Below are 26,546 nucleotides of genomic sequence, written 5' to 3' on the forward strand. Positions count from 1 at the left end.
TACGAAATAGTAAATGTGTCAGACGCTGATATTATTCATTTGAATTTAGCTCGTTCTCCTCAATGTTAACGTTTAATTTTTACTCACCGTTCATTTTCCCCTCATGCTGAATGAAAAAAAAATTGATAACATAAAGCAAGAATCACCAATAAAACTCAAGCGTTACTACACATAGTGCAATTGCCATGCACTGTACAATATATAAATAAATAATTAAGATAATGAAAACAGGAAGCTGACACTGTTGATAATATACAATATAAATTGAAGATATCATTAGTTTTAAAAAGTATTGCCTTATCTCTGATATGCCATATCAGCACATCAATGCTGACGTCTTAACGGATAAGGGTGGAAATTAACAAAGGGACTATTAAAACTTGAAGTTGAAGAGAAATTTACAATGACATGGCAACAAACATCGACTAAAATACAAATAATTCCACAAACAGTCACTAGAAAACTAACGACTGGTCAATACAAACCCCCGCAAAACCCGGGGTGATCTTAGGTTAAACACTCTATGACGCAGATTTCGCGACACTAGCATCATCAACTATTTGGTTATTTGATAAAACAATATTTAAATGCATTAATATATTTAAAGTAAATCACTTATATAGGACAAAATAGAGGGTATGATTAAAGAAACAGTACCCATATTCAAATTTCATATAATTGATCAATAAAATACAGATCATAGTAACACGCAAAAACTAAGGAAATATTAGGACAGTGTTAAAGTCTTCTGCTATGTATACATCACTTGTAGTTCGAGTCATCACTCAGTAAACATGTTCCTGTCGGGAAGAGGAGAATCGACAAACAGACGACTATTCTGATACCTTATCCCGCATACACATATCGAATGCGATTGATTAATATATAGTGTTATTTCGTGGCAGTCAGTTTTATAAGTGGAGGAAGCTTTATTCTAATGCAATTTGGATGTAACAATTTTTTTCATTCGCTAAAAGTTGCCTTCAAATCCACAGTTGACCAGGCGTAACTAAGGAGGGACCCGCCATTTTGAATTGATGAATCAATAAATGTTCGATTACTACTATATAATCGAAAATAAAACAACACCTACCTCGAATTCGCCGTTTTAATGTAATTTTATTCGAATTTGAAGCGTACAAGTAACGTCATAACCTCCAGTTTGTAAGTTTTCATTTGTATGACGTCACGTTTAGCCATGACGTCTTTGTGCAAAAATCATTCATTAAGTTTCGCGAATTTTTTTAATTTGTCAAATTTAGACCTTTTAAAAGTTTTATCGTATTATTTCTTTTTGTAATGCATTAGAATCGGAATAACAGTACTGTAGTTAAAGAGTTGCCACCGTCAATTTTGATTTGACGGTCGCAAATCTCAGTTTTACTGTCTCCGCTACGCGTCGCCAGTAAAACTGCATTTGCGACCGTCAAATCTACAATTGACGGTGGCAACTCTTCAACTACAGTACTGTTAGTCCTTAAGTGCCCGATGTGATCTATCGATCTACGGTAGGAAAACTAACAACCCTTATCAACTAAATTATCAACTAGAATCCAGCACACGTTCCACGCGCAATATTAAATATAACAACCTCATTGTTAACAGGTGTTGTAGTTTGAATTCGTGGAAAACTCGGAGGCAACCATGTCGCTTGTGAGTTGGGATACAGATATATCGTATCGGTCTACCTATTTACGATGGTGACCAGAAAACTAATATTTTGTCCATTTCGATTGTTGTTCTTCCTGGCTTTTTTAAGAAATTGATGAAAGATTAAGATTCAGAAAACGAACACTCCTTTTAATTTCGTCCTTATTGTGTAAAAATGAACGAGCGTAAAGTAATCAACGTTTTCTGATAAGACAGATGGTATTTTAGTGCACATTAATGGAACGTAAAATTATCACGTTTGTCAAAGATTCTATTTTGACGTCTCAATATAATGGAATTTGATGCGATTGTCATAGAAGTGAAAGGTTTAGCTAGCTATAAAACAGGGTTTAATCCACCATATTCTACAGAAGAAAATGCCTTTACCAGGTCAGGAATATTACAGTTTTTCTCCATTCGTTTGACGTGTTTGAGTTTTTGATTTCGCCGAATTTTCCTCGGAGTTTAGGATTTTTGTGATTAAACTTTTTATACGAAAAGATCAAGATATGGAGCAGACCTTCAAGCGTCGACGGTATCCTTAATGTCTAATTTACTCAGATATATATGATGTAAGCGCTTTATGAAAATTTTAGTAATTGGGTGACAGAATATCGTTAATTGATATTGAATATACATAAAACAAAATGCAAAAGGCTTCTGTTTGTTTTGGAGAGGGTTCAAAACAAATTTTCCTGCATATGTCATTGTAAGTGTAGTACCCGTTGGAATACCGACTGTCTTTTGAAATATCATCACAAATATAAATTAACGATAAGGGATAGCTGTATACACACAGCTTATTAAATGGGGAAATTTCACCTCAACCTTCCAAGGATACTTCAACCTTGACCTTAGTCATGTAGTCATAAGGATGTCTTTATGACTTCCGGTTCTAAACTATGGCATACATTTAATTATTCGTTGAGTCGTTAATGAGCTATGGAATCGCCCAATTTGATTTAGACAGTTTTGTACTTCATATGTAGATTATCTTACACTTCACCGATCCCGCGAATTGAGGTATATGTTGTCGTTTAAGATATATTGCACATAATAAAGTATGTGTGTCGCATACCAAATAAATGGCAGCAAAAAGTACATTACATGTATCAGACTTTTAAGGGAAATAGTTGTCAACTGTTTCACAAACAATTGAGATACTCGTGTTTTTTTCAATATTTTTTTGGTGTGGCCCTCCACAGTTTCTGTAAATAAATCTTTAGGATCGTGTAATGCGTTTCTGTTGAATTTATAATGGTCATATTGTGACCATCGATAAACCTATTCGTGAAGTATAACCAGATGAGTTTGTGTATTATCATATACTCAGACTACATAACATATGATTTTTACCGTATGATAAAAAGTAAAATCACAAAAATACTGAACTTAGAGGAAAATCAATTCGGAAAGTCCATAATCACATGACAAAATCAAATAACAAAACGCATCAAAAACGAATGGACAAGAACTGTCATATTCCTGACTAGGTACAGGCATTTTCAAATGTAGAAAACGGTGGATGATAATAGCATTAAATTTACGTAACTCCATTCTTTCCGAATTGGTGCATAGCGGGCTGATATGAAAAGTTTATCAAATGTTTTAACTTTTATCACATTCCTGTCCGTAACGTTATCGTATGGCATTCCGGTGGTTTTTGACATATTCGGGAAAATACACATCAATGGTACATTTGCAGCGAAAAACATTACAAGGTAGGTTACAAAACAAATATTTGCAAAATGAAGAAAAACAAACACAAAAAACAATCAAGTGATAAAATAAATGCATTTTTAAAAGTTTCATACATAATTTAGAAAGTAACTTTAAAAATGTTGACTTCTTCAAACAGTGTTCATTATGTATATTGTTGAATTATTTTTTATCGTCCATATTAAGATTTATATAACTGCTGATTCTTCTCTGTTGATGATTATTCTAGACAAAAATCGAATATACTACATGTTGGGTGCGATGTCCGTGAACTTTTCAATCTTTGAACTTCTTTTTGAGAACCACATAAGAGGATCAATTATACATTAATCTGTTATTTTTCTCCATTGTTAAAGAATTTGATTAAAAGATCATAACATGTAATTTTTCATATCGCATGAATTATCAGCCCATGGTCAATATCACCCTCGACCCATGCGGCTCTTGGGACTGATAGTGAACATAGGGCTGATAATACATGTAGTATGAAAAATGCCATGTAATAATCTGATATTATCCCCTATACAAGTTATCTCCCTTTTATTTATTTTTCGGCATTGTCCCGATTATTGTTTATAAAGATATCATGACCTTTTTGGACAATATGTCGAGCACATCATGACGCATAATCACTAGTTGAGGCTGCCTTAGATTTTAGTATCCCGTTTAGAAGTTATATCACTTTGGAAAACGTATTACATTTGCAATTTTTTTTATTTAACAGATATAATCGATCTTGAAATGTCAGCATGTACAGGAACAGTTGGCAATCTAAATAAGAATTAACAATTATTTTGTTATTATTCCTTATCAGAGTTGTTTCCCTTGAAATATTATACACAATTGGACAAAATTATATTTCGACAACTGGAAGTCGTAGCGAAATTGGACCTTCACCATGTATAATGTTCATGCGACCTTTCATCTGTACTTAAGGTGAAAGATCGTAGAGTACCACAACAATTTAATGCTTACATTTTCAGCTTGAATAGTTAGAAAACATTTAGAGGTAGCTGCAAACAAAGCGTTTAGATTGTTCATCTCGAAGAGCTCTACATCTTATACATCAGACCCAAAACTGTCCGTTCAAAAGTTACGACAAGATAATTATTTGAAGAATAGTGTTTGTGTATATCTTTGAAATGGTAACATATATCAACCTGCTATAAACTGCAAACATCGATCAATATTTGTATATCTTCAATTTGATGTCAATGTCAAGGTCATGAGGAAATTTACATCCCCAAAAATGGGTTGGATCGGGTATTTGAGTGTAAAATATAAATTGTTTTTCTAATGAAAGAACATAATGTGTCCATTTAAAATATAGAATTCGTGTCCCCTAAAAATCAGTTGGAATGGATTACTGAATGCAAAACTCAAGCTTACAAGAAGATGATGTTGTGGCATATTAAATGCAGGTCATTAAGTCTACGTTCGATACATGTCAATCAAACTTCCGATTTCGAAAATTTAGGAGGACAGGGTTATATAAAGTGCGATAAGGAAAAAAGTTTAAGAAAGTATGACTGTTGCATGTCAAAGAAAAGGTCGTAACGAGTGCTTTACAAATATCAGATTTTTAAGGGAAAGACTTTTCAATTGTTTATTCTTACATGACGTCCTTCAAACGCTTTGAGTACACACCCGTTGTAAAATATGAATATATTGTTAGGACTTGTCCGATTGTACTCCCACGTCATATGTTTTTTTTTTAAGAATGAGCTACCCGACGTCATAGAACAATGACGTCAGAATATAAGCATTTTACGGGAAAATACACGCTTGTGAAACCGAAAATCATCACAACAAGGATATGTAAACAAATGATGCTAAAATATTTTATATTAGCCATTTTTTGTAACATATCAGACATATACGTACAATAATCATTTAGATTCATCCAAACTTATCTACATGTGGAGCAGGATCTGCTTACCCTTCCGGAGCACCTGAGATCACCCCTAGTTTTTGGAGGGGTTCGTGTTGTTTATTCTTTAGTTTTCTATGTTGTGTCATGTGTACTATTGTTTTTCTGTTTGTCTTTCTCATTTTAGCCATGGCGTTGTGAGGTTTGTTTTAGATTTATGAGTTTGACTATCCCTTTGGTATCTTCCGTCCCTCTTTTATCTAAATATGTTATTGTAAATAGTTTATGAATCATCATTGATTCAGTTTGCCCCGTTATTTTACATCAATCTAAAAGTGCGTTTATTTGCGATAACGGCAAAACATGCCATCACCTAGAGCACTTCAATCCAAAACAATTGCCTTATTTGTCCTATTAGGATCTAAATAATTCATGGGGGCATGAATATATCGTGATTTTACCACGAGTTGTCCCTTTATGCCGATATTATACCCTTCGCTATCGTTCCGGGTAGATAATTTTTCATGAAGGGCCAACCCGTGGTAAAATAACGATATATTCAAGCCCCCGTGAATTATTTCTTAAACAAACAATTGCGATATTAGTTAATGTTCTTGTTTTACTGTATTCCTCGTGTATTGTGACTGTTGCATTGTAAAATATTTTGCGTGCATTTTGACATAATAATTGTGGTCCAAGTGAATATATTGACAATCAGTCTGAATTCCCTGTGTTTTGCTAAATACCTCTGTTAAATGAGAGCTATAGTCGATCTTCTTATTAGTATGGTGAAGCGTGAAGCGTACGGAAATGAAATGTTTTGATATCATTGCATCGTAGGTATTTCAAATTATCATTTTGAGGTAAAAATGAAAAAACTTAACAAAGATATCTCATTCATAACTATACTTCCAGCAATCTTTACGCTGGCATCCACATTTGTTCTAGTTATTTTTATACGTCTTCCGGGCAAAATGTAAATAACTCTTAAGGATCGTGTAATGCGTTTTTGGAAAGTATCTTTCCAAAAGGGACCGATAAAGAATAGCGAAATCCATCTCATGTAAACTTGGCCTGAGGGAGTTGATATTTTGTCAATGTAATCTGATCCAAATTTTACCTAGTAGCGGATGAAAATATTTGAGAGGGGTTATATTTTTATAACTAAAATTATGTATCGCTGGAGTTGTTTTCATGAGCACCAATCTGATAAAACTTATTATCTGGATACTATTAAGATGTATTTTTAGTTACTTGTGTACAATTTGGAGTTTAGTATGGCGTTCATTATCACTGAACTAGTATACATATTTGTTTAGGGGCCAGCTGAAGGACGCCTCCAGGTGCGGTAATTTCTCGCTGCATTGAAGACCTGTTGTGACCTTTTGCTGTTGTCTTCTCTATTGTCGGATTATTGTCTCGTTGACACATTCCCCATTTCTATTCTCAATTTTATTAAAACTTAAATTCTACTTTTTTATTTTGTGCTTTAATTTTTTATACAGATAACTGTTAAAAACATACTAAACAACAGACAGTTCTTGTTTTCGTACAAAAAAATACTTGTGGAATTATCTAAATGGATGAAAAAAAAGAGCGAATTGAAAATTAAACGCAAAGTTAACTATAATCTCAAAAAACTTACCTTTGTCCAAGGTAAATATATCATTTTGGATTCGTGTGCGTACTTGTGATAAAGACAGTAAACAGAGTCTTGTGCCTTCAAATCCTCCAAACATATTGCATTGCTTTCATTATTACCATCGCTGCATTTAAATCTTTGTTCATACAATACTTCAACACTATATCTTTGTTTTATGTCTTCAATTTTATTTTCAAAATTGTTGCGAACATTACTACACAAGTCAGAAAGGTCTTTCTTTTTTGTGTCAAACGAGACAACTTGAAGAGCTATAGTATCAGTCGACATTGTCATCAAAAGTTTATCACAACCACTATTATCAAAATCAAAAACACAAATTTCTTTGTATAAGGCTAACGAGCTACTTCCATCTGTCAATTTGAACGGTCGGTATTGTTTTATTAACCATGCAGACAAATGATTGAAGAAGACCGGAGGAAGAAATTCAAATTTTAGACAAAACCATGATGTTCTTTCACAGAATTCTGTGCATACACCAATAGTTTTGCAAACAGATTTGAAATCAGAGGACGGCATCTTACTCGGCATAATATAGGTATCTGTTCCCTCAATTTCTACTAATATGTCAAACTTCTTCATGACTTTGATCAAATCGTCCTTTTGTTCTAGTGCTTGATCTCCACCTTTTAATTCGAAAAGAGTTGTAATCAAGAAGTTGCTGATTTTGCCGGTTGTTTGTAACTCTGTCCAGTGCGAGCAGATTGGTTTACGTTTGTCGTTCAGAGAATTGATATCGAGTTTATCTGAAACTAAACAACGGAAAGCATTCACCAACCACTGCGGTTCTAAAATGATAAGATTTGATATATCTTCAAAATAAATAATGTTACCTATTTTCCCTTGAATACGGAGAAACAATTTCAATTCATCGGTATCCGATATTTTAATTTGCTGATGTTTTGCTAATTTGACCATGTCATTAAACTTGATAAAGTTCTTTCCTTTTTTCCTATTAGTTTCAATCAACTGTTCTAAAAGGATCCATTTTAAAGGAACAGATTCACCCCAATTCTCACTATTCTTTGCAATTTCTGATATTGTTTCTCTTAAATTCCCAAATTCTTCTGCAGATTTTTGTTTATTTGATAAATAAAAGCATTTTCGAAAATGTTGATATTTCGTCTGCTTTCCATTTACTGTAAATAGCTGCTTCTCAAGCTCTCGTTTTCTTTTGTTCAGGTTTTCCTATAATGTAATAACATTTCAATATAGTAATATCTATTTGAAAAAAAAATACAAAATGGACGAAAATCATAAGTCTATTAAATGCAAACACCATTATTGCTGTCTCTTGAAATAACGATAAGACAAACAACAATGAAAAAGAAATTCTATTATGGTGGTGTCCTATTATATATTTCTTGCATGAATAGATTATTACAGTATCTCACGAAATAATGCTTTAATTGGATCTGACATTTCCATCGGCTTTTCTTTAGCTCATCAGCGAATTTCAAAGGTGAAGACGATATACGTTTCTTCCATGGCAACGGACATATGCGAATTCTTCAATAATAAATAAAACACTGAAAATCTTCTGATTGTCAAATTTTAGGAAATTCTGAAGAGTACAAAAAGTTTTAACATGTCTGATGTTAAAGTTAGACTCGTTTTTATTCCTTATTATATCGAAATTTAAGAACTTGAGTTGATATCAAGTGATAATTCTTACATGATTTGCATATCTATAAATACTTGAATTGGATTTGTCAATTAGAATTTTTCTCTAAGTTTACACTTCGATAAACCATGTTTCCGAAACTACTTTTTTAATCTATTCATGCGCGATACACAAGTTTGCATTGATCCCAGAATTTTCAGCAATTTGAGATTTAAAAACAATTGCATAACAGTTTTGACTATTCTAGTGAATATATAACAAAAAAAAAAGAAATAAATTTAATTCACTAAGCTTCGAAAATGTATAAAAATAAAATCTAATAAAATTCCGCGAAATTTCATGAAGGATTTGGCGAATTTACGTCATGGCAAAACACGACGTCATCTCGAATAGAAATTTTCAAGGGAAAGATTATTTCGTTACGTGTACGCTTCAAATTTGAATAACATTTAATTAAAATGAAGTTTTTGAGGTAGGTGCTATTTTATTTAAGATTCCGTTGTATTTATCCGACATTTATGGTTTTTAGAAAGTCAAGATGGTGGAGTACTCCTTAGTTACGACTTGCCATTGTGCTTTTGATGGTAATATATATAGTAGCCATCATAAAAAACAATGTTTATTAGATATCACAAATGTTTGGCTGAAGAATTATAAGGATTAAACACATTTTTTCTAGAGGTTATTGATGTGTAAACCAGGGCTCTCACTCACAAACTCAACATGAAAGTCCTTCGGACTTTTATTCAGTTTGTGAGTTAATCGCCCCGGTTTACACATAAAAAAATGTGTTTAATCCTATAATATCCAGTCTTCACTCGTTATGAAACCTTATAAGCCGACATAAACTGAAAACGTCATGTTTAAGAGCCAGTCTGTGATAAAACCATGCAAAATGGTCCAAATCCAAAATATTCCAATCAGACTGATATTTTGTATTTAAGATACCTTATATGTAATAACTATTTGTGCAAAATATTTTGAAAAAATATTCAGCCATTATTTGTGTATGCCGAACATTCGATAATTGTCTATTTCTGTACTGACAAATGGCCATTTCAAGCCTATTTTTGGGTATTTTGACCTGATTTTTTTTTGTTTTATAGAAAAAATACAGCGTAATGATAACAAATATCTTAACTAACAACTTAAAATGAAAGGAAATTATGATAATTCAAAAAGTTGTGAGATTTCTCAATACCCCTACTAACAGGTTGAAATTGCATGGTTTTGAAAAAGTGCCGATTCAGCAAAATTTGTATATTTTTAAAGGCTTGAATCTTGTAAGATCATGTTTTATTTTCAATAAAATGTAATATTTTATGAAGCTTATATATTTATCTACAAAATGCAAGAAAATGGTGCTCGGCAAATGATACCTTCTTACGAGAAAATAATAATTAAAGATAGGCGTGATGGCCATTTTGCCGATTTTTTGATTTTTTTATCTGTTTCATTAGAAACTTTTTAAAAGTATGTAATAGTCAAAATATAAGAAAAAAATGACTGAACTAATGTTTACTGGTTATATTAATTGAATAAACCAAGTTTAACTTAGTTTAAATTATAAAATATACTAAAGGAGTAAACCCGGGAAAACCGCTTTTTTGTATTTTTTGCCCCTAAACTGAGCATTTTTACCATATGTTTAAAATCTTAACTTATTCAAAAGTAAATTACTTTAGTAACTTAAAATGGGCTGTTTTATTTACAATACTATGCACACTCATCAGGTAATATCATCATGAGTTCTTCACAATTTTAGCATTTAATAATAGTCTAGTTTTTAGACGCTTTTTTGTCTAAATTCAAAGTGGCCAAAATTGAGTTCAGTCCTAAATTTTTAAAACATGTTGTATTTGATAATGATTCATAAAACTGTTTAACATATAAGAGATAGAGACTCAACATGAATGCAACCCCTTGCAATTTAGACAAAAATACTATCATAAAAGTACTAAAAATTCTAAGCACGTCTCCTTCAGATGAAATCGGGGTATTTTCTTTTCTAAATTAGTATGAAAATGTAGTCAAAATTGTACCAACTGCGCAGCCTTGTACATCCATGTTATCTATTTCCAGAAAAGAGGAAGATTTAATAGTTTTTTGAATTTCATAGAATTGTGCCTCTTACCTAGAAAAGTGCTATATTTTGTATATTGTGATAAAGCTTTATGTCAAATATAAAGAGACTACTCCTAGTAGTTCCTGATAAAACTGGAACTGAAATTTTGTGACGCTGACATGAACCAGTTAGTTATCCCTATGTCAATTCTGGGAGAACAGTGGACATAACAGTAATGTTAAGTTTCCTCCTAGAATGTAATCTCTAGCAATTTGAGGCTTGGGAATATGAGACATGTAAAATACAGATGGCCTATTACTACCAGCTGAGACAAACACAAATATTTCAAATTGCAAAAAAATTTAAAATTTATTTCATAACCACATGCAATAACCAGATACTCCGCAGGGTGCAGCTTTATACGACCACAGAGGTCGAACCCTGAACGGTTGGGGCAAAGTATGGACACAACATTTAAGCTTGATATAGCTCTGGATTTGGATTGTGATTAAATAGTTGACACAACAGAATGAGTGTGGTCTAAGAACTTAAACTTAAAAACTTAAAAAAATTTAATTTGACATTTACCTATTATGGTCCAATATCCAAAATCTAAATACATGGTTAGATTCAGCATATCATAGAACCCCAAGAATTCAATTTTTGATGCAATCAAATAATGTTCAATTTTAGAACCCATTAGACTTCAATGTGGACCAATTTGATAACCGGGCCCAAATATTAAAAATCTACATACATGGTTAGATTCAGCATATTGAAGAACCCCATTTATTCAATTTTGTTGAAATCAAACAATGTTTAATTTTGGACCCCGATTTGGACCAACTTGAAACCGGGCCCATAATAAAAAGTCTTAGTACATTTTTAGATTCAGCATATCAAAGAACCCCAAGAATTAAATTTTTGTTAAAATCAAGATAAGTTTAATTTTGGACCCTTTGGACCTTAATGTAAACCAATTTGAAAACAGGACCAAAAATTAACAATCTAAATTCACTGTTAGAATTGGCATATCAAAGAACCCTAATAATTCATTTTTTGATGAAATCAAACAGTTTAATTTTGGACCCTTTTTGGCCCCTAATTCCTAAACTGTTGGGACCAAAACTACCAAAACTACCAAAATCAATCCCGACCTTTCTTTTATGGTCATAAACCTTGTGTTTAAATTTCATAGATTTCTATTTTCTTATACTAAAGTTAGTTATAGTGCGAAAACCAAATATCTTTGGATGACGACGACGATGACAACGTCATACCAATATACGACCAAAATTTTTCATTTTTTGCGGTTGTATAAAAACAAATATACACAGATAAATGGTTAAACTGTTGAGCAGACATACAATTACCCGGCCACGTCCACTTGTATTTTTTTCCATCTGATGAGTTAAGCCTTTTTCAACTGATTTTTATAATTCGTTCATAAGCCTTTAGTTTTCTCATTTGAATTGTTTTACATTGTCTTATCGGGGCCTTTTATAGCTGACTATGCGGTATGGGCTTTGCTCAATGTTTAAGGCCGTACGGTGACCTTTAGTTGTTAATGTCTGTGTCATTTTGGTCTCTTGTGGACACATCTTCTTTTTTATATTGTCATTAAAATGGTAAGATTTTACTGTTTATATACATGTAATATTATGGTGGTCTACCGTAAAGAAAAACGTGCAAAATGGTCTAAATACAAGTGTTTAGTCATGAATGAACATGTTGAAGGTATTAGCAAAAAAAAATAAAAGTTTAACATAATAAAGTCATCAATATCTTTTTTAACTAAATATTAAACAATTTTGCAGCATCAGAATTTTTTGGGATAAAAACAAGCATTCTGTGAGTAATACATGGCAATACATAGTCCCCAACCCGTTACAAATTCATTGTAATGGAACAAAATTTTAACTTGATTTATAATTTGTCATGGTGTAAACTACATAAAAATTTCGAGACAAAATCTTCAAGCAAAACAAAAAAAAACTTGTTGAATTCTGACTATCTAAGTGAATTTCCTATGTCCAAAGACAACAACTCTGTACACAAATATCAGACTGGAACAAAACTGAATCACTAAATACCAAAGAAAAGGAAAAACATTCAAAATGTCATTTTGTCTTTAAAAAAATGAGTTATTTCCGTTTGAACAGAAATCTTCTAATGATTAAGTATTTCATCAAAAATTTAATTCTAGAGAAAGGGCTTCAACTGAACAAAGAGAAAAGCTTAAAGCGTGAATAATGAATTTGACCTGTAACTTGTCATGATAAATCAGTGAACCAAATATCAAACCAAAATCTATAAGCACAAAAAGTCTTGATTTGCCGAAATGACAGATAGACAGACAAACGCAGTGCAAACCTAAGTCCACTTAGACGTTAGCCGTTAGGGGCCTTAAAATCAAAATCTCAAAGTATCAACAAACAGGAAAGAGATGTTCTTTGGAGAGGGAACATTCAAGATAAATCGATAAAGCTTTCGATTTTTGAAGAAGTAGGGTCACCTCAAATGTCTTTCTGTTATCTTGATTTAATCTGAGATATAAATCAAAAACTTTTATATGGCACATTATATATGCACATATAAACTTTTTTCGTAGATGAAAATAATGGCCACATTTTTTACATATATAACAAACTTTTTAAAAGACTGTCATCAATTGAAAGTATGTGAAAATCAGGTGCTCCGCAGGGCGCAGCTTTATACAACCGCAGTGGTTGGACCCTGAACAGTTGGGGCAAATTAAAGTTTGTCACATTGTTCAAGCTTGATGCTGTCTGAATTTGGATCGTGATTGCATTTTTTACAAAATAAAGGTCTTTGTTACAAAATAAATGTGGTCAAAGATCAACAAATCTATTGCACAATACTGTGCAATTGAAGATTTCTTCTTGAAAATTTTCAAAATTTGAAATTTGAAAAAATTTGAAAAAAAAAGAAATCCCTTCAAAAATTGTTTACAAATCCCCCCCCCCATTTATTGTAACCCCCTTTAAGGAATAACCCTTAAACACAATCCCATCCTTTCCTTTTATGTATAGAACCTTGGAGTACAATTACAGAGAGATTCATATACTTAAACTCAAGTTATTGTTTGGAAACTAGAAACATTCTTTTTTTGGCCCTTTTTTGGCCCCTTATTCCTACATATTTTGGACAATTAATCCAAAACTAAATCCCAGCCTCCCCTTTGTTATATGGAGCATTGTGGTACAATTGGAGAGAGATCCATACAATTACACACAAGTTATTGTCTTGAAACTAGAAAAATGCTTGATTTTTGGCCCCTTTTTGGCCCTTAATTCCTAACTTTGAACCCATGACCCATTTAAATGAATTCAAACCTTCTACGTGTGGTTTTAAACATTGTGATACAATATCAGAGCAATTGAATAAACTTATACACAAGTTATTATCCTTAAACTATAAAATGCTTCTTTTGGGCCCCTTTTGGGCCCTTAATTCCTAAACGGTTGGGACCATCATCCCCAAAATCGATCCAAACCTTCCTTTTGTGGTATTGAACCTTCTGAAAAAAAATCATAAAGATCTATACACTTAAACTAAAGTTATTGTCCGGAATATAAGTCTACTTTGATCAGTTTTAGTTAAAATATTAAGGGGCAAAAACTATTACAATTAGTGCATTTTTTAGATATTTGGGAGCATTTGTTTACCAATTTCCCAATATTTGCCAGGCTAAATTTTTTTACTTGTCTTAGAACTGATATGCACCTTTCAAAAAATCCTAAAAGTTAAAAATAATAAATATGATCTTGAGAGAAAACACCTACTGAGTACATGTACTACATGCAAGTTATCTAATACACATGTTGCACGAACCTCTCTGGCAACCTGTCAAAAGGTAAAAAAATGTCAAAATGCATTTTTTCTTTTTTTTTTATAATGTTCTTTGCCAAATATAACAAGATAATGCTATATTTAAGAGATATATCAGTTATCCAGACCTTTAAAAAGTACCTAAATATGGTGATATTTTTTGCATTTTTTTTTTAATAATTCACAAATATGCAAATTAGGCTGTTCAATGAAAAATAGTGTGAATTTACAAAAAAAAATTTTTTATCTTAACTCCTAAATACCCAAAGATTTTGGAAATATATATAATGTTGCCCAGTTATAACTACCAATTTGGACGAAATTTGAGATTTTGCATGGTTTTATGGCAGACTGGCTCTTAAAAACCATACAATACACTTAAAAGACGAACAAATCCACAAACACTACATAGAAAAGCTATAATTTGATCAACACGAACATTACCAAAAACTTGAGGTGGTCTAAGGTTCTCCGGAAATGTAAGCAAATTTATCTTTACTAACGGTTCCCATTTGGTGGCTCAAAATCAGTACAAATGGGTGTGGAATCTATTACATCATATCACAATCCGTAAATAAATGACGGGATTGAGTTACAACAAGTCTATGATTTTTTTTAACTCAGAATTACCTGACAGCTACTAAAACAAATAAAAGAAATCCATTACAAAGTCTTTGAAAATAGTTCATAGTATATAGCCATGTCCTACATGTCCTACATGTCCTAGTTGTATAATTTTTCATTTTTGCTTCTTTCTATTTTATCTGTAAGAGAGGCGATAGGTACGAAAGAAACGTTCAAACTCATTACTCGAAAAACAGACAATGCACAACGATCATATACAGACATGTAGTACTGTGCATACATTTATTCGTGGTATACCAATTTTTGTGGTTCCATGTGTCAGAGCAAACCACAAATTTGAAGAAAAATACCGAAACATATATATTGAGTCAGTTGTTTATTTAAGGTTATGGTTTGCAATTCTTATGATATGCGATAAATATGGTAACAAGGAACGTGTTTTTAGGTAAAGAAAGAAAAATAGTATAATTAAATTATATGTCTTTCCACCAGATGCAATATATTTTGATGTGAAAAATAATAACAATCGGTTAAAAATGTAATGTCTAGCGCAAAATGATAGCTTATTGTACGTTGAATTTAAACTTATACGGTTTCTACAAATTTGTGTTTGAAATAAGGGAGATAAGTTGCTACTTCCGGTTTGACAAATGTCAATTTTGATCTCATTTGATAGTTTACCTGACACTGATTCCAAAAATATATAGTTCTATGTACTTTAAGTTTTAATAAGTACAAAAAATGGCTACTTCCGGTTTACAAAAGGTCATGTTCGATTGATTTCTTCAAGGTAACATGACTTACAACATAACACAAAGTCCCCTACCTTTATTATGCATAAATTAAAAGTTTTTAAAAAAGGTCAAAATCTAGAACGTCACATCAAACTTTGAAACTTTACAGGTCATAAAACAAGGGTCTCAAATCAAAAGATCTAGGCTTCTACCATAAACTGTTTATGAGTTATATTACCACACGACTTATATCAGACATAGAAGCGTTGTATACTCCGATTAAATGTCTACGTGCCCTTTCAACTCAAATTAACATGTTACGAAATGTCGTAAATCTAAATTTTGAACATGACCTTGACCTTTGACCTTGGCCTCATTTTCATTTTTATGGACCAAGGACCTCAAATCAAATGACTATAGGCCTCTATCACTTATGATTTTCCAGTTACAAATGCATTTCACTGATATCAAATACAAAAGGGGAAATAACTCTCATATGGAGTCTTTATCCGGCTTCGGTCAAACTTAACCGAAACATCCTGCGGATATAACGAGCAAATTGGAAAAATAAATTTGTCGGATTCCTAAATGGTTGCGAATAACAATGGTTTTAGAATAACAAGAAAAACAGTGTTCGGGGAGATAACTCCTACTAGGAAAAGTATTTAGTTACAAAAGTGTACAAAATGTACAATATCATATTCCAAATAGCTAAGCGACATCGTGCGACACATCAATACAGCAAAGGAAAACAAATAGGCTGAAGAAATAAAAATAATCAGAAGACAACCAATAGGTCTTTTCACGGAAAAGTGGTAAGACCTAAATAATCAGAAAAAAAACAATAGGTCTTTCCATTGAAAAGTGGAAAGACATGATAATAATCAGAAGACCACCAATAGGTCCTTCATGGAAAAGTGGAAAGTCCTAAATAATCAGAAAAAAACAAATAGGTGTTTCCACAGAAAGGTGGAAAGACCTGATAATAATCAGAAGAAAACCAGTAGATCTTTTCACGGAAAAGTGGAAAGACCTAAATAATCAGAAAAAAACACAATAGGCCTCTCCACTGAAAAGTGGAAAGACCTGATAATAATCAGAAGAAAACCTATAGGTCTTTTCATGGAAAAGTGGAAAGACCTAATAACATCTTTATAATATCAGTGAAAATCTACCTTTTTAAACTGGGCATGAGAAACAACTGAAAGTTGTTTATTACCATGCGATATGGTTTATAAGAGTGATTAGAAGAGTTAAATTGTAAACTTAACAAATTATTAGTTGCTTTTGTGCACACTTATAATCGACGTTTTAAATGAATTATTCTTAAAAAAAAAACGTAATATTTTAATTAATCTCTGTCATTTGTATTCAGACAGAGATCCAAAAATATACGCATTTGTAACAACACACCTGGTGATATCTCAAATTCGAGATATAGAGGACGTGATTCCTTCATGGTCAACAACCCGTGATGGCGTCGATAAAATAAGGAAGAGTTTCAAATTCACCACTTGCAACTCCTGAATTTATAGCTTTCTTGTAAGCTGCAACCTTTTATCAAGGAAATCATGATATAAAATAAAAGCTCAGGACTATCGTATCAACTTGGACAATAAATACTCCATATGCAGGCGCTGCTGATATGTTGCTATACAGAAATTGGGAGTTCACATTTGAGAAGCTCAAATCAGTTCTTTTATCGTTTTGTTCTCAATCGACTCTCATTGTCAATTAAAGATATGAGGTAGACTTTGTAAGTTGTATCCTTTATTTAAAATTCGTTGGGATACTGCATACATTGAATGAAGAAAGTTAAAGTCGGCAAAAAGATGAGCACACTTGGTTATCCTTTAGATGCCGATAGTGTAAAGAAAATGGCTTCATTGACACCTAAGAAACATGTTGCCAATCATGAAATCAAGCATCTTGATCATGTCAGTTTCAGACACTTTTTTCAATCGGAATAATGTTTCTAAAGTAAGATTTAAACCAAACTCACTACAATCAAAAGTTGATATAAATGCAGTTTCAAGCAAACAAGAAACTATATTAGTTAAGTCTGCCTCATATCTTGACTTACAACTAGAAATTGACAATGAAGGTCCGTTGAAAACAAAACTTTACGACAACAAAGACGATTTCAGCTTCTCAATTGTGAACTGTCCAATTCTATGTAGCAAAATTCCAGCAGCGCCTACATACGGAGAATGTATCGCCCAATTGATACGATATTCCCGCGCTATTATTTCCTATAATAATTCTCTTGGTAGAAGGTTGCTGCTCACAAGGAAGCTATTAAACCAAGAGTTACAAATGGTGCCGTTGACATCATCACTTCGGAAATTAACGGACGCCTTCACGAGATGGTTGACCGCTTCACAAATAATATCGGATATGTTTATTACATCCTAACTGCAATTCCCTTCCATTTTCATAAAGTGACCTACCGAATAATAGTTTGTACCGGGTTTGTAATAACATGAGCAACACGACGGGTGCAACATGTGGAGTAGGATCTGCCTACACTTCTGAAGCACCTGAGATCACCACCAGTTTTTGGTTGGGTTCATGTTGCTCAGTCTTTATTTACAATGTTGTTTCTTGTGTGCTTTTTTTTGTCTGTTTGTCTTTTTCATTTTAAGCCATGGCTTTGTCAAATTTATTTAAATTAACGAGTTTGACTGTTCCTCTCTGGTACCTTTCGCCCTTCTTTTAAGTGTTTTAAATATGCTGTTAGAAGTATTTCGATGTATCTTTAAAAAATAATTTTAATAGACAGAACAATGCACGATAAAGTATGCTGGGAAAAAACTAACCGTTGCTAAAGACTGAATGCTTGCTTTTAATATGACCCACTATAAAATAGTGAAGATGTATGAACTATTAAATACACAGTTACATAATTTGAGTTTTACTACCTCGTGTTTTAAACCTCGTTATTCATTTGCCTTCAGTTGAAGGCAACAGGTAAGTTTTATTTCGAAAAGTCGAAATACTGAAACATTCACATTAACTATTTCGTCAGACATAATAAATTATATACATGTTCTGTAAGAATAACTGACGCAGAATATCTTCAATTCATTGGACGAAACATAAGTTCCATATGCGCTTTCTTTCGGTAGATATACTTTTGATAGTTTGTTTTTATCCACTTTTAACAGAACAGCGAATTAATATTTAGCATAAAATAATGACTCACCTGTTCATACCTATCTGTTCCAGTGAACACAACAATAGCTGGAGGGTCAAAAGGAGCGTTTAATTGTTCTTGTCCTGACAGATTGGCTGTTCGATAACAATGGATACTATCAAACCAATAATCGACGTATTCTACAAAAATTATAAGGAAATGCACGTTGAAAGAAACAGGAAGAAAGGGCTAACACATGTAAACGATCTTTACTTTAAGGCATTAACATTATCTTTGATTAAGATATAAAGCTTACAAGTTTTACACTGAAAACAATAAGCTTACGTTGGTATAAAGTTCAGTTTTTATAGGTGGAAACTCCGTAACAGTTACTTATCTGGTAGAATTATTACATCAATTGGCATGTGTTAGTACCTTGAGACGAAAAACAATTCTTTACAATGTAAATTGAAAATCGAACAATTCTTAGCCACAAAACAAGGAAACAGGAAAGTGCTCAGTAAGAGTCAACAAGTGTTTCCTTTCTAAATGAATTCGTCATGTAACTCATAAGAAAAACAAACTAAATGACAAATATAACAAATTTTCGAGTATATGTAAAGATCGAATGAGTGAGAGATCTTATGTTGTTAACGTTACGGTTTACCAAGTCACGTCGACACCAAGAAACATTCCATTTAAAGGCGTTATAACCTTTCACTTGAAAACCATAAATCATTGAATTCTTCATACAAGTATGCACGAAGAGATTGATTTAGTAATTTGGCGCCCACACAGATAGATTACAGAATCGTGAAACGTAGCACAACGGTAACACCATACTATAAAGATTGCACCGCAGGCTTCGGAATCTTGATAAATTTTGGACGATAACCTATCGATCAGTCAAAAATAATTCCCTCTTCTAAAAGGTGTTGTTTTCAATAATTGAGTTCAAACGAGATAATATTGATTACTACGAGATGACTATCTATATCATATACCTAACTGACCGTCAATATTGTCCGATGCCACATTACACAGTGGTGTTGAATTCTTCTGATTTCTTTGTGTGTATACTAGTACATCTTAAAATACTGATACCAACTACATTTAACCAAGGTTTTTATTTTGAATGACAGACGAGCTGAGGGAAAAGTTTAAGAATAGATAAATGTGTATAATGTTTTAATTTTTAGATTCTGCTTTCTTTTAATTTTTAAATTCTCTTTTTTTTTAGCATGTGTTGCAAACAGCTTCGGGGTTGAGTGCCTTCTTAGAATATATCGGGACTGTTTGACGTTATAATAATTTTAATAATAATAATACTTTATTAAGAAGCTAGACAGCTTATAGAATTTACATTTTTACAATAATTTTAATATTGTCATAACGCAAACATTATGACATAACGTAACCCTGTGCGAAATTACGCAAAAATTTGCGCCATAATGCAAACATGCAAAATAATGAACCCCTTGGCGAAATATCGCTTACTCCTACGCCACAACGCAAACCTTTTGCGCCATAAAGTAAACCTTTGCAATATAACGCAAACATTTATTTTATCTTATTTCTGATCTAAGATTCAAAGGAGGCAACAGTTATTAATGGAGGAGCCTGCATATATTAAAATTTATCCCATTTATATATATAATGATATAGAGTGACTTTTGTTTGTAAACCAATATAGTAATACCACCATCATCTGTCAAAAAATGTCCATTTTCTTGTTTTGCACTTGTTGACTTCTTGGTATCGCCTTCCTTTTCTTTCCAAATGTCAGTTTCCATATCGGCAACCACCAGGTAGATAGCAGTACTTGTCAGAAAGACTTGATGTGTTGCATAGAAATCTTTTTGTCCTGCAAAGTCCCATAATCCACATAATGCATAATCGTTCGAAGGAATACTTGAAGTTGACGTTGAAGCAAATATTTGAGACATTAAATCCTGTGGCATTTCCAGGGATGATAAATTATCTTCATTTTCACTTTTTGTAGAATCGGTATCTGTGTTAGTAATATTTTCATATTCATTGTCTTTTACATTCAATTCACTCTCGTTTACCATCATATTAATTTCTACTGATGTTTCAATTTTATTTTTGGTGTCACTTGCATCGGTTGACACTTTATGAACGTTGGGATTGCTTTCTTCTGTTGTTAATTCATTATTAATTGTTTTGTTGGTGTCATCTGCATCAGTAGACACTTTATGGACATTGGGTTTGCTTTCATCTGTCGTATCTACATTATTTATTGTAATGTTGGTGTCATTTGCATCGGTAGACACTTTATGAACGTTGGCATTGCTTTCATCTGTTATATGTTGATTATTAATTGTATTTTTGGTGTAATCTGCATCGGTAGACACTTTTTGAACGTTGGCATTGCTTTCATCTGTCGTATCTACATTAGTCATTGTATTGTTGGTGTCATCTGCATCGGAACACACTTTATGGACATTGGGGTTGCTTTCATTTGTCGTATCTACATTATTTATTGTATTGATGGTGTCATCTGCATCGGTACAGACTTTATGAACGTTGGGATTGCTTTCGTCTGTCGTTTCTTCATTATTCATGGTATTGATGGTGTCATCTGCATCGGTACACACTTTATGAACGTTGGCATTGCTTTCATCTGTCGTTTCTTCATTATTCATTGTATTGATGGTGTCATCTGCATCGGTACACACTTTATGAACGTTGGGGTTGCTTTCATCTGTCGTTTCTTCATTATTCATGGTATTGATGGTGTCATCTGCATCGGTACACACTTTATGAACGTTGGGGTTGCTTTCATCTGTCGTTTCTTCATTATTCATTGTATTGATGGTGTCATCTGCATCGGTACACACTTTATGAAAGTTGTGATTGCTTTTATCTGTCGTATCTACATTATTCATTGTATTGTTGGTGTCATCTGCATCGGTACACAGTTTATGGACGTTGGGGTTGCTTTCATCTGTCGTATCTACATTATTTATTGTATTGTTGGTTTCATCTGCATCGGAAGAGTTTTTATGAACGTTGGGACTGCTTTCTTCTGTCGTATATCCATTATTAATTGTATTATTTTGATTTCCATCTTGAACATCCATACCCGATCCATTATAAGATGCGATTGCATGACAAGTATTGAATTTTTCATGTTTTTCATTTTCTTTGCTCTGGATTTGTGCTAATGCTTTCTGCATTCGGTATACGTTATCATCAGTTATATCTGAAAACAAACCAATGAGTATCATTTTTACATTTTGAAGAGGCACATAAAGTCACTGTTGTTAAAAATTGCTCACTTTTCTTTAAAATTAAGGTCAATTTTGTTTTTTGTTTTATGTTTTGTTCATTAATCAGGACGTTAGTTTTCTCGTTTGAATTGTTTTGACATTTGCCATTTCGGGGCTTTTAATACCTTAATATATGCGCTATTGGTTATGCCCACTGTTACGCGTACGGTGATTCATAGTTGTTATTGTCTGTAAATTTAGTCTCTGATGAAGATTTTTTTTTCTATTTTGAGTATATACAATGTTATGGACCATAGAAAGGGTGAATATTGTTACGTCAAATTTACATTGACTAAATACAATTGCGAATGGAAATGGGGAATACATTCTTATACTATGAAAAATAAATCATACTTTTCACCCCAACTGCTAGAACCAATTCAGCTTTATATTTGTTTAAAAGAATCCCAAAGTTTATGTTTACTTGACAGAAGGCTAGACAAATTGTACACGCCTGGTGAAATATTTAAACCTTTCTTGATAGGTGTAATAAAGAAATATACATCAGTCAATTTTTACTTAGAAATACGAATCGCAACCATGAATCTCATTTGTTGAACCAATGTTTATCCGATGATTATATTTACAAATGGCAAACACGCGTTAGTCCTCCAGACAAAGATTCAACTCCTTCATCCTGTAAAAAGTAGTGTGAAGTTGATTTTCCTTTTGGCTAGCAAACTACGATTACAATTCCAATGATCTTAAATTTTAAGTAAATACTATCGGTATGGTTATCCTTTATTAACGTTTTGGAAGACAGTTATTTACAAATACTTAATCTGCCTTCAAATGTATCTATTGTTTTAAGACAGGAAGATAGTAATTATTTGATCAATACTAGCAATAAATTTGCATGATTATTTTACTCTTAAAAATTATAGCATACAGATCATAAGCAGAAGTCAGTAACCAATTGCCTAATTCATAATCGCTAAGTTCTTTTTCTACCTTTTTCAATTGTCCATTCACCGTCATGTATGTTAATTTTGCATCGATGAACAACAATGTCAACACCATCTGTACTGATTACATCCTCAATACTTTCGTTTAATAATCTCCGCAATAAACATGTCTTCCCGACCCCTTCCTTCCCAACTATCATAATTCTTGCAAAATACCGCCGTTCGGTTGCTGAATCCTCCATAAGTTTAATATATCTGACTCGATCTTCTTCGGGTAGTTGTTTTATAACTTGTGTTGGAGCTAAAATGCATTGATATCAATGAAATATTTCGTCAACTAATATACTGTCTATAAAAGAACCAATAAACAACAAAATAAAATAAATCACACTTATGTTTACAGTTCACTGTTTAATGCGATAACTTATAATGCATGTAGAGCAGGTGAAGATTAACCTGACCTTTTTTGTTTGTTGGTTGACTATGATGAACCTATTGTTTAAATAAAGGAAATGTGGAGAATACTTAAATAGGAAATAAATGACCAAAAAATGTATTTAGTGGTGAACATTAAGTTTTCAACAATATACCAGTTTCTACAAGTATACTACACTGCAAACGCGACTGACAAAAATTGAAGATTTAATGTCAACATTAGCTACCATCATAATAAATGAAGCTGTCCTTACTGCAACCAAATATGACAGAACGTAGATTACTTCGATACAAATTGTTTGTGACAAAGTAATTGAAAAATTTTGAAGAAAAAAAGAAATACTACAAAATCAATACAAATGATAGCGGACAACAAACTGACACAGTTTAAAACCAGTAAATTTTGTAACATAATTCCTTTGATCATTCCGTGCAACCCATTTTCTACCAATGACTTTGAAACATATCCAAATCTTATTTCAGAGGTCATGGGAAAGTATTTACATACAATAACTGACAATTTTACATTGATTTCAAATAAGATATTACAAAATGTATTGCGTTGCATTACTTACAATCTGAACTAGAAGTTTATAATTCGATTCGTCTTTTTGTAATGAATGCTTATTAACTTGGATATGTGTTTGATCTTTTGATTTTGACATTTGATTAGGGACTGTTCGTTTTGATTTTTACTCGGAGTTAAGTATTTTTTGTTTTATTTTACTGTTTCTTTATATGAGAAATTTTAATATTTATGGATTGTACAGTAAGCATGCAGTATGCAATCCATAATATAATTACAAAAGTAACAATCAAGAGGTAAAATAACAATTGTAATAGTATTACATTTTAGAAAAATTATGAATGCAGAACATGAAGAGGAACTATAAAATTCAAAAGAAGAATGACATTTTCATATTTTAGATTTATTTGAATAAGCAATATTATGCCGATCTTCAACAAACAAATTCATTTTGGCAAACATTTGAAAATAAAATAATTTTTAAACGAACTAAGAGACTGACAGAAAAATTAAACAGTTTTTACAGACCATCACACTGCAATACATTTTCGATATTCTATTTGTAAACTTCACAAATGTATACACGCAATATGGATACTATCAGTTTGTTATCAAACAAACAAAAGACATATATTACAGCAACATACAGTATTTATATTGGTGCCATCGTGACATTTGTTCGATCAGATAATACACGATGATAGAATACATAAGAGAAAAGCAAAATGAAATGTTCGCTTACCGAATTTTAGTGTCTTCCTCGTCTGAAGCCGCGAGTGTTGGCTTTTGACTTGATGAATATCAATAGAACACAGTTTCAGTTCATAACTTGAATCAGATGATAAATTTTGAAGTTTGTACACATAACGTCCATTGTCATTTGCAGTAACATCTTTCTTAGAAAGAATTTTGTTTTTCCATTCATCTGATCCTTGCCTTCGATAAACGAGCTCATATTCCAAGTAGTTATCTAAGTCATGAATGTTCCATTCAACTGTTATTGAATGGTCAGTACAGTCTACAATTTTAAAGGCTTCGGGAGCTGTTTGAAAAAAAGATATTTAAAGCAAATATCACTCAAAAAGTGTCTGATAATTTTTCATTGCTTTATAAAGAAACATTTATCTTTTTTAAAAGTGGTATATATGGTAATTTGTATTGAAACTACTATTACTAAACTGATTGTTTTAGTTCACAAAATAGATCTGTTCTCTTTGCGATTTGACCGGCATGACATACAAAGCAATAACACTCGACATTATATAATTATTGACTTTTGGTGAGGTTGATAAATGATTTATAATCCTGGTACTTTTGATAACTATTACCAACCCCAGATATATGATATTCACCAAGGCCAACGACCGAGGTCGAATGTCATATCTCTGGGGTTGATAAATCATTTTATCCACTGAAATCAAGAGTCAACAAAAAATGGGCCAAAAGATACCAGAGGGACAGTCAAACTCATAGAAAATAACCTGACAACGCCATGGCTAAAAAATCACATAGAAAACTAAACACTAAGCAACACGAACCCAATCAAAACCTTGGTGTGATCTCAGGTGCTCTGGAAGTGTAAGCAAATCAACATGTGGCATCCATCGTGTTGCTTATGTTATTACAAATCCGGTAAATTGTCTAATTCGGTAGGTTACATGTTTTACTGACTTTTTATCCAATATCCCATTTTTTTGCTCAAGATACTTTTATAACTGCTTTTTGTTTTTAACGAAATATACTATCTGCTTTCAAAGTTTGAAATACTCAATGAAGGTAACTAAAACAAAAACACCGAAAATAAAAAAAAAGGAAAAAAAAAGAGAAAAAAAAAAGAAAAAAAGAGAATTTGTTTGACGTCATAAACCTACGTGATTGACGTTGTCTTAGAATATCTATATTTAGGTACACGTTAGTTGTTCTAAATCTTAATATATTAACCTTACGTGATTTTTCACGCGGTAAATATAATGTTTTATCAAAGAAGACTCCGTATGCTTTTAGTCAATGAGAAAAAAGAAAATATTTAGTCATATAATGAAATTTAATTACGAAATGACAAGACATTACCTAAACAAAATATCAAAACCTATGTAAGATCAAGTTTGCCTGAAGGAGTTGAAATGTTAGTACAAGTTCGTTTACCAGTCTTAGAAGGTGGTGTCTTAAAAAATAATAGAAATATCGGAAAGTCCTTTATAAAATGGCAAAATCAAAAGCTCAAACAAATCTAACGAATGGAAAATAACTGTCATATTTCTGACTTGGTACAGACATTATCTAATGTGGTGGATTAAACCTGGACATACAGCTAACTCAACTTCAAATTTGTATGACAGTTGCATTAAATTTTGCTATCTTGACAACAAAGTATGAGTATCGTGTTAGTTTTCTCTATTTTGACACAGATCTAGAGGGAGTTGAAATGAGAATCTATAACAAACATTTGATCGTAAGTATATTTTCGACTTATGAACTTGAATGTTTATTAC

General features: G+C 32.3%; 1 protein-coding gene across 1 annotated transcript in view; it reads right to left on the reverse strand.

The window, feature by feature from the left end:
- Positions 1-26,546, reverse strand: part of LOC139494655 (uncharacterized) — a 63,173-nt gene that overhangs the window by 26,849 nt on the left and 9,778 nt on the right. The window contains exons 8-13 of the mRNA XM_071282816.1: positions 24,797-25,096; positions 23,140-23,394; positions 20,595-22,121; positions 18,965-19,095; positions 6,885-8,087; positions 88-106 (exon numbers count right to left, since the gene is read on the reverse strand). Of these exons, the coding sequence (XP_071138917.1) occupies positions 88-106; positions 6,885-8,087; positions 18,965-19,095; positions 20,595-22,121; positions 23,140-23,394; positions 24,797-25,096 (3,435 nt within the window). The remainder of the gene's footprint in view (positions 1-87; positions 107-6,884; positions 8,088-18,964; positions 19,096-20,594; positions 22,122-23,139; positions 23,395-24,796; positions 25,097-26,546) is intronic.

This window comes from Mytilus edulis, chromosome 11 (genome assembly GCF_963676685.1).
Source record: "Mytilus edulis chromosome 11, xbMytEdul2.2, whole genome shotgun sequence".
NCBI classification, from domain to species: Eukaryota; Metazoa; Mollusca; class Bivalvia; order Mytilida; family Mytilidae; genus Mytilus; species Mytilus edulis.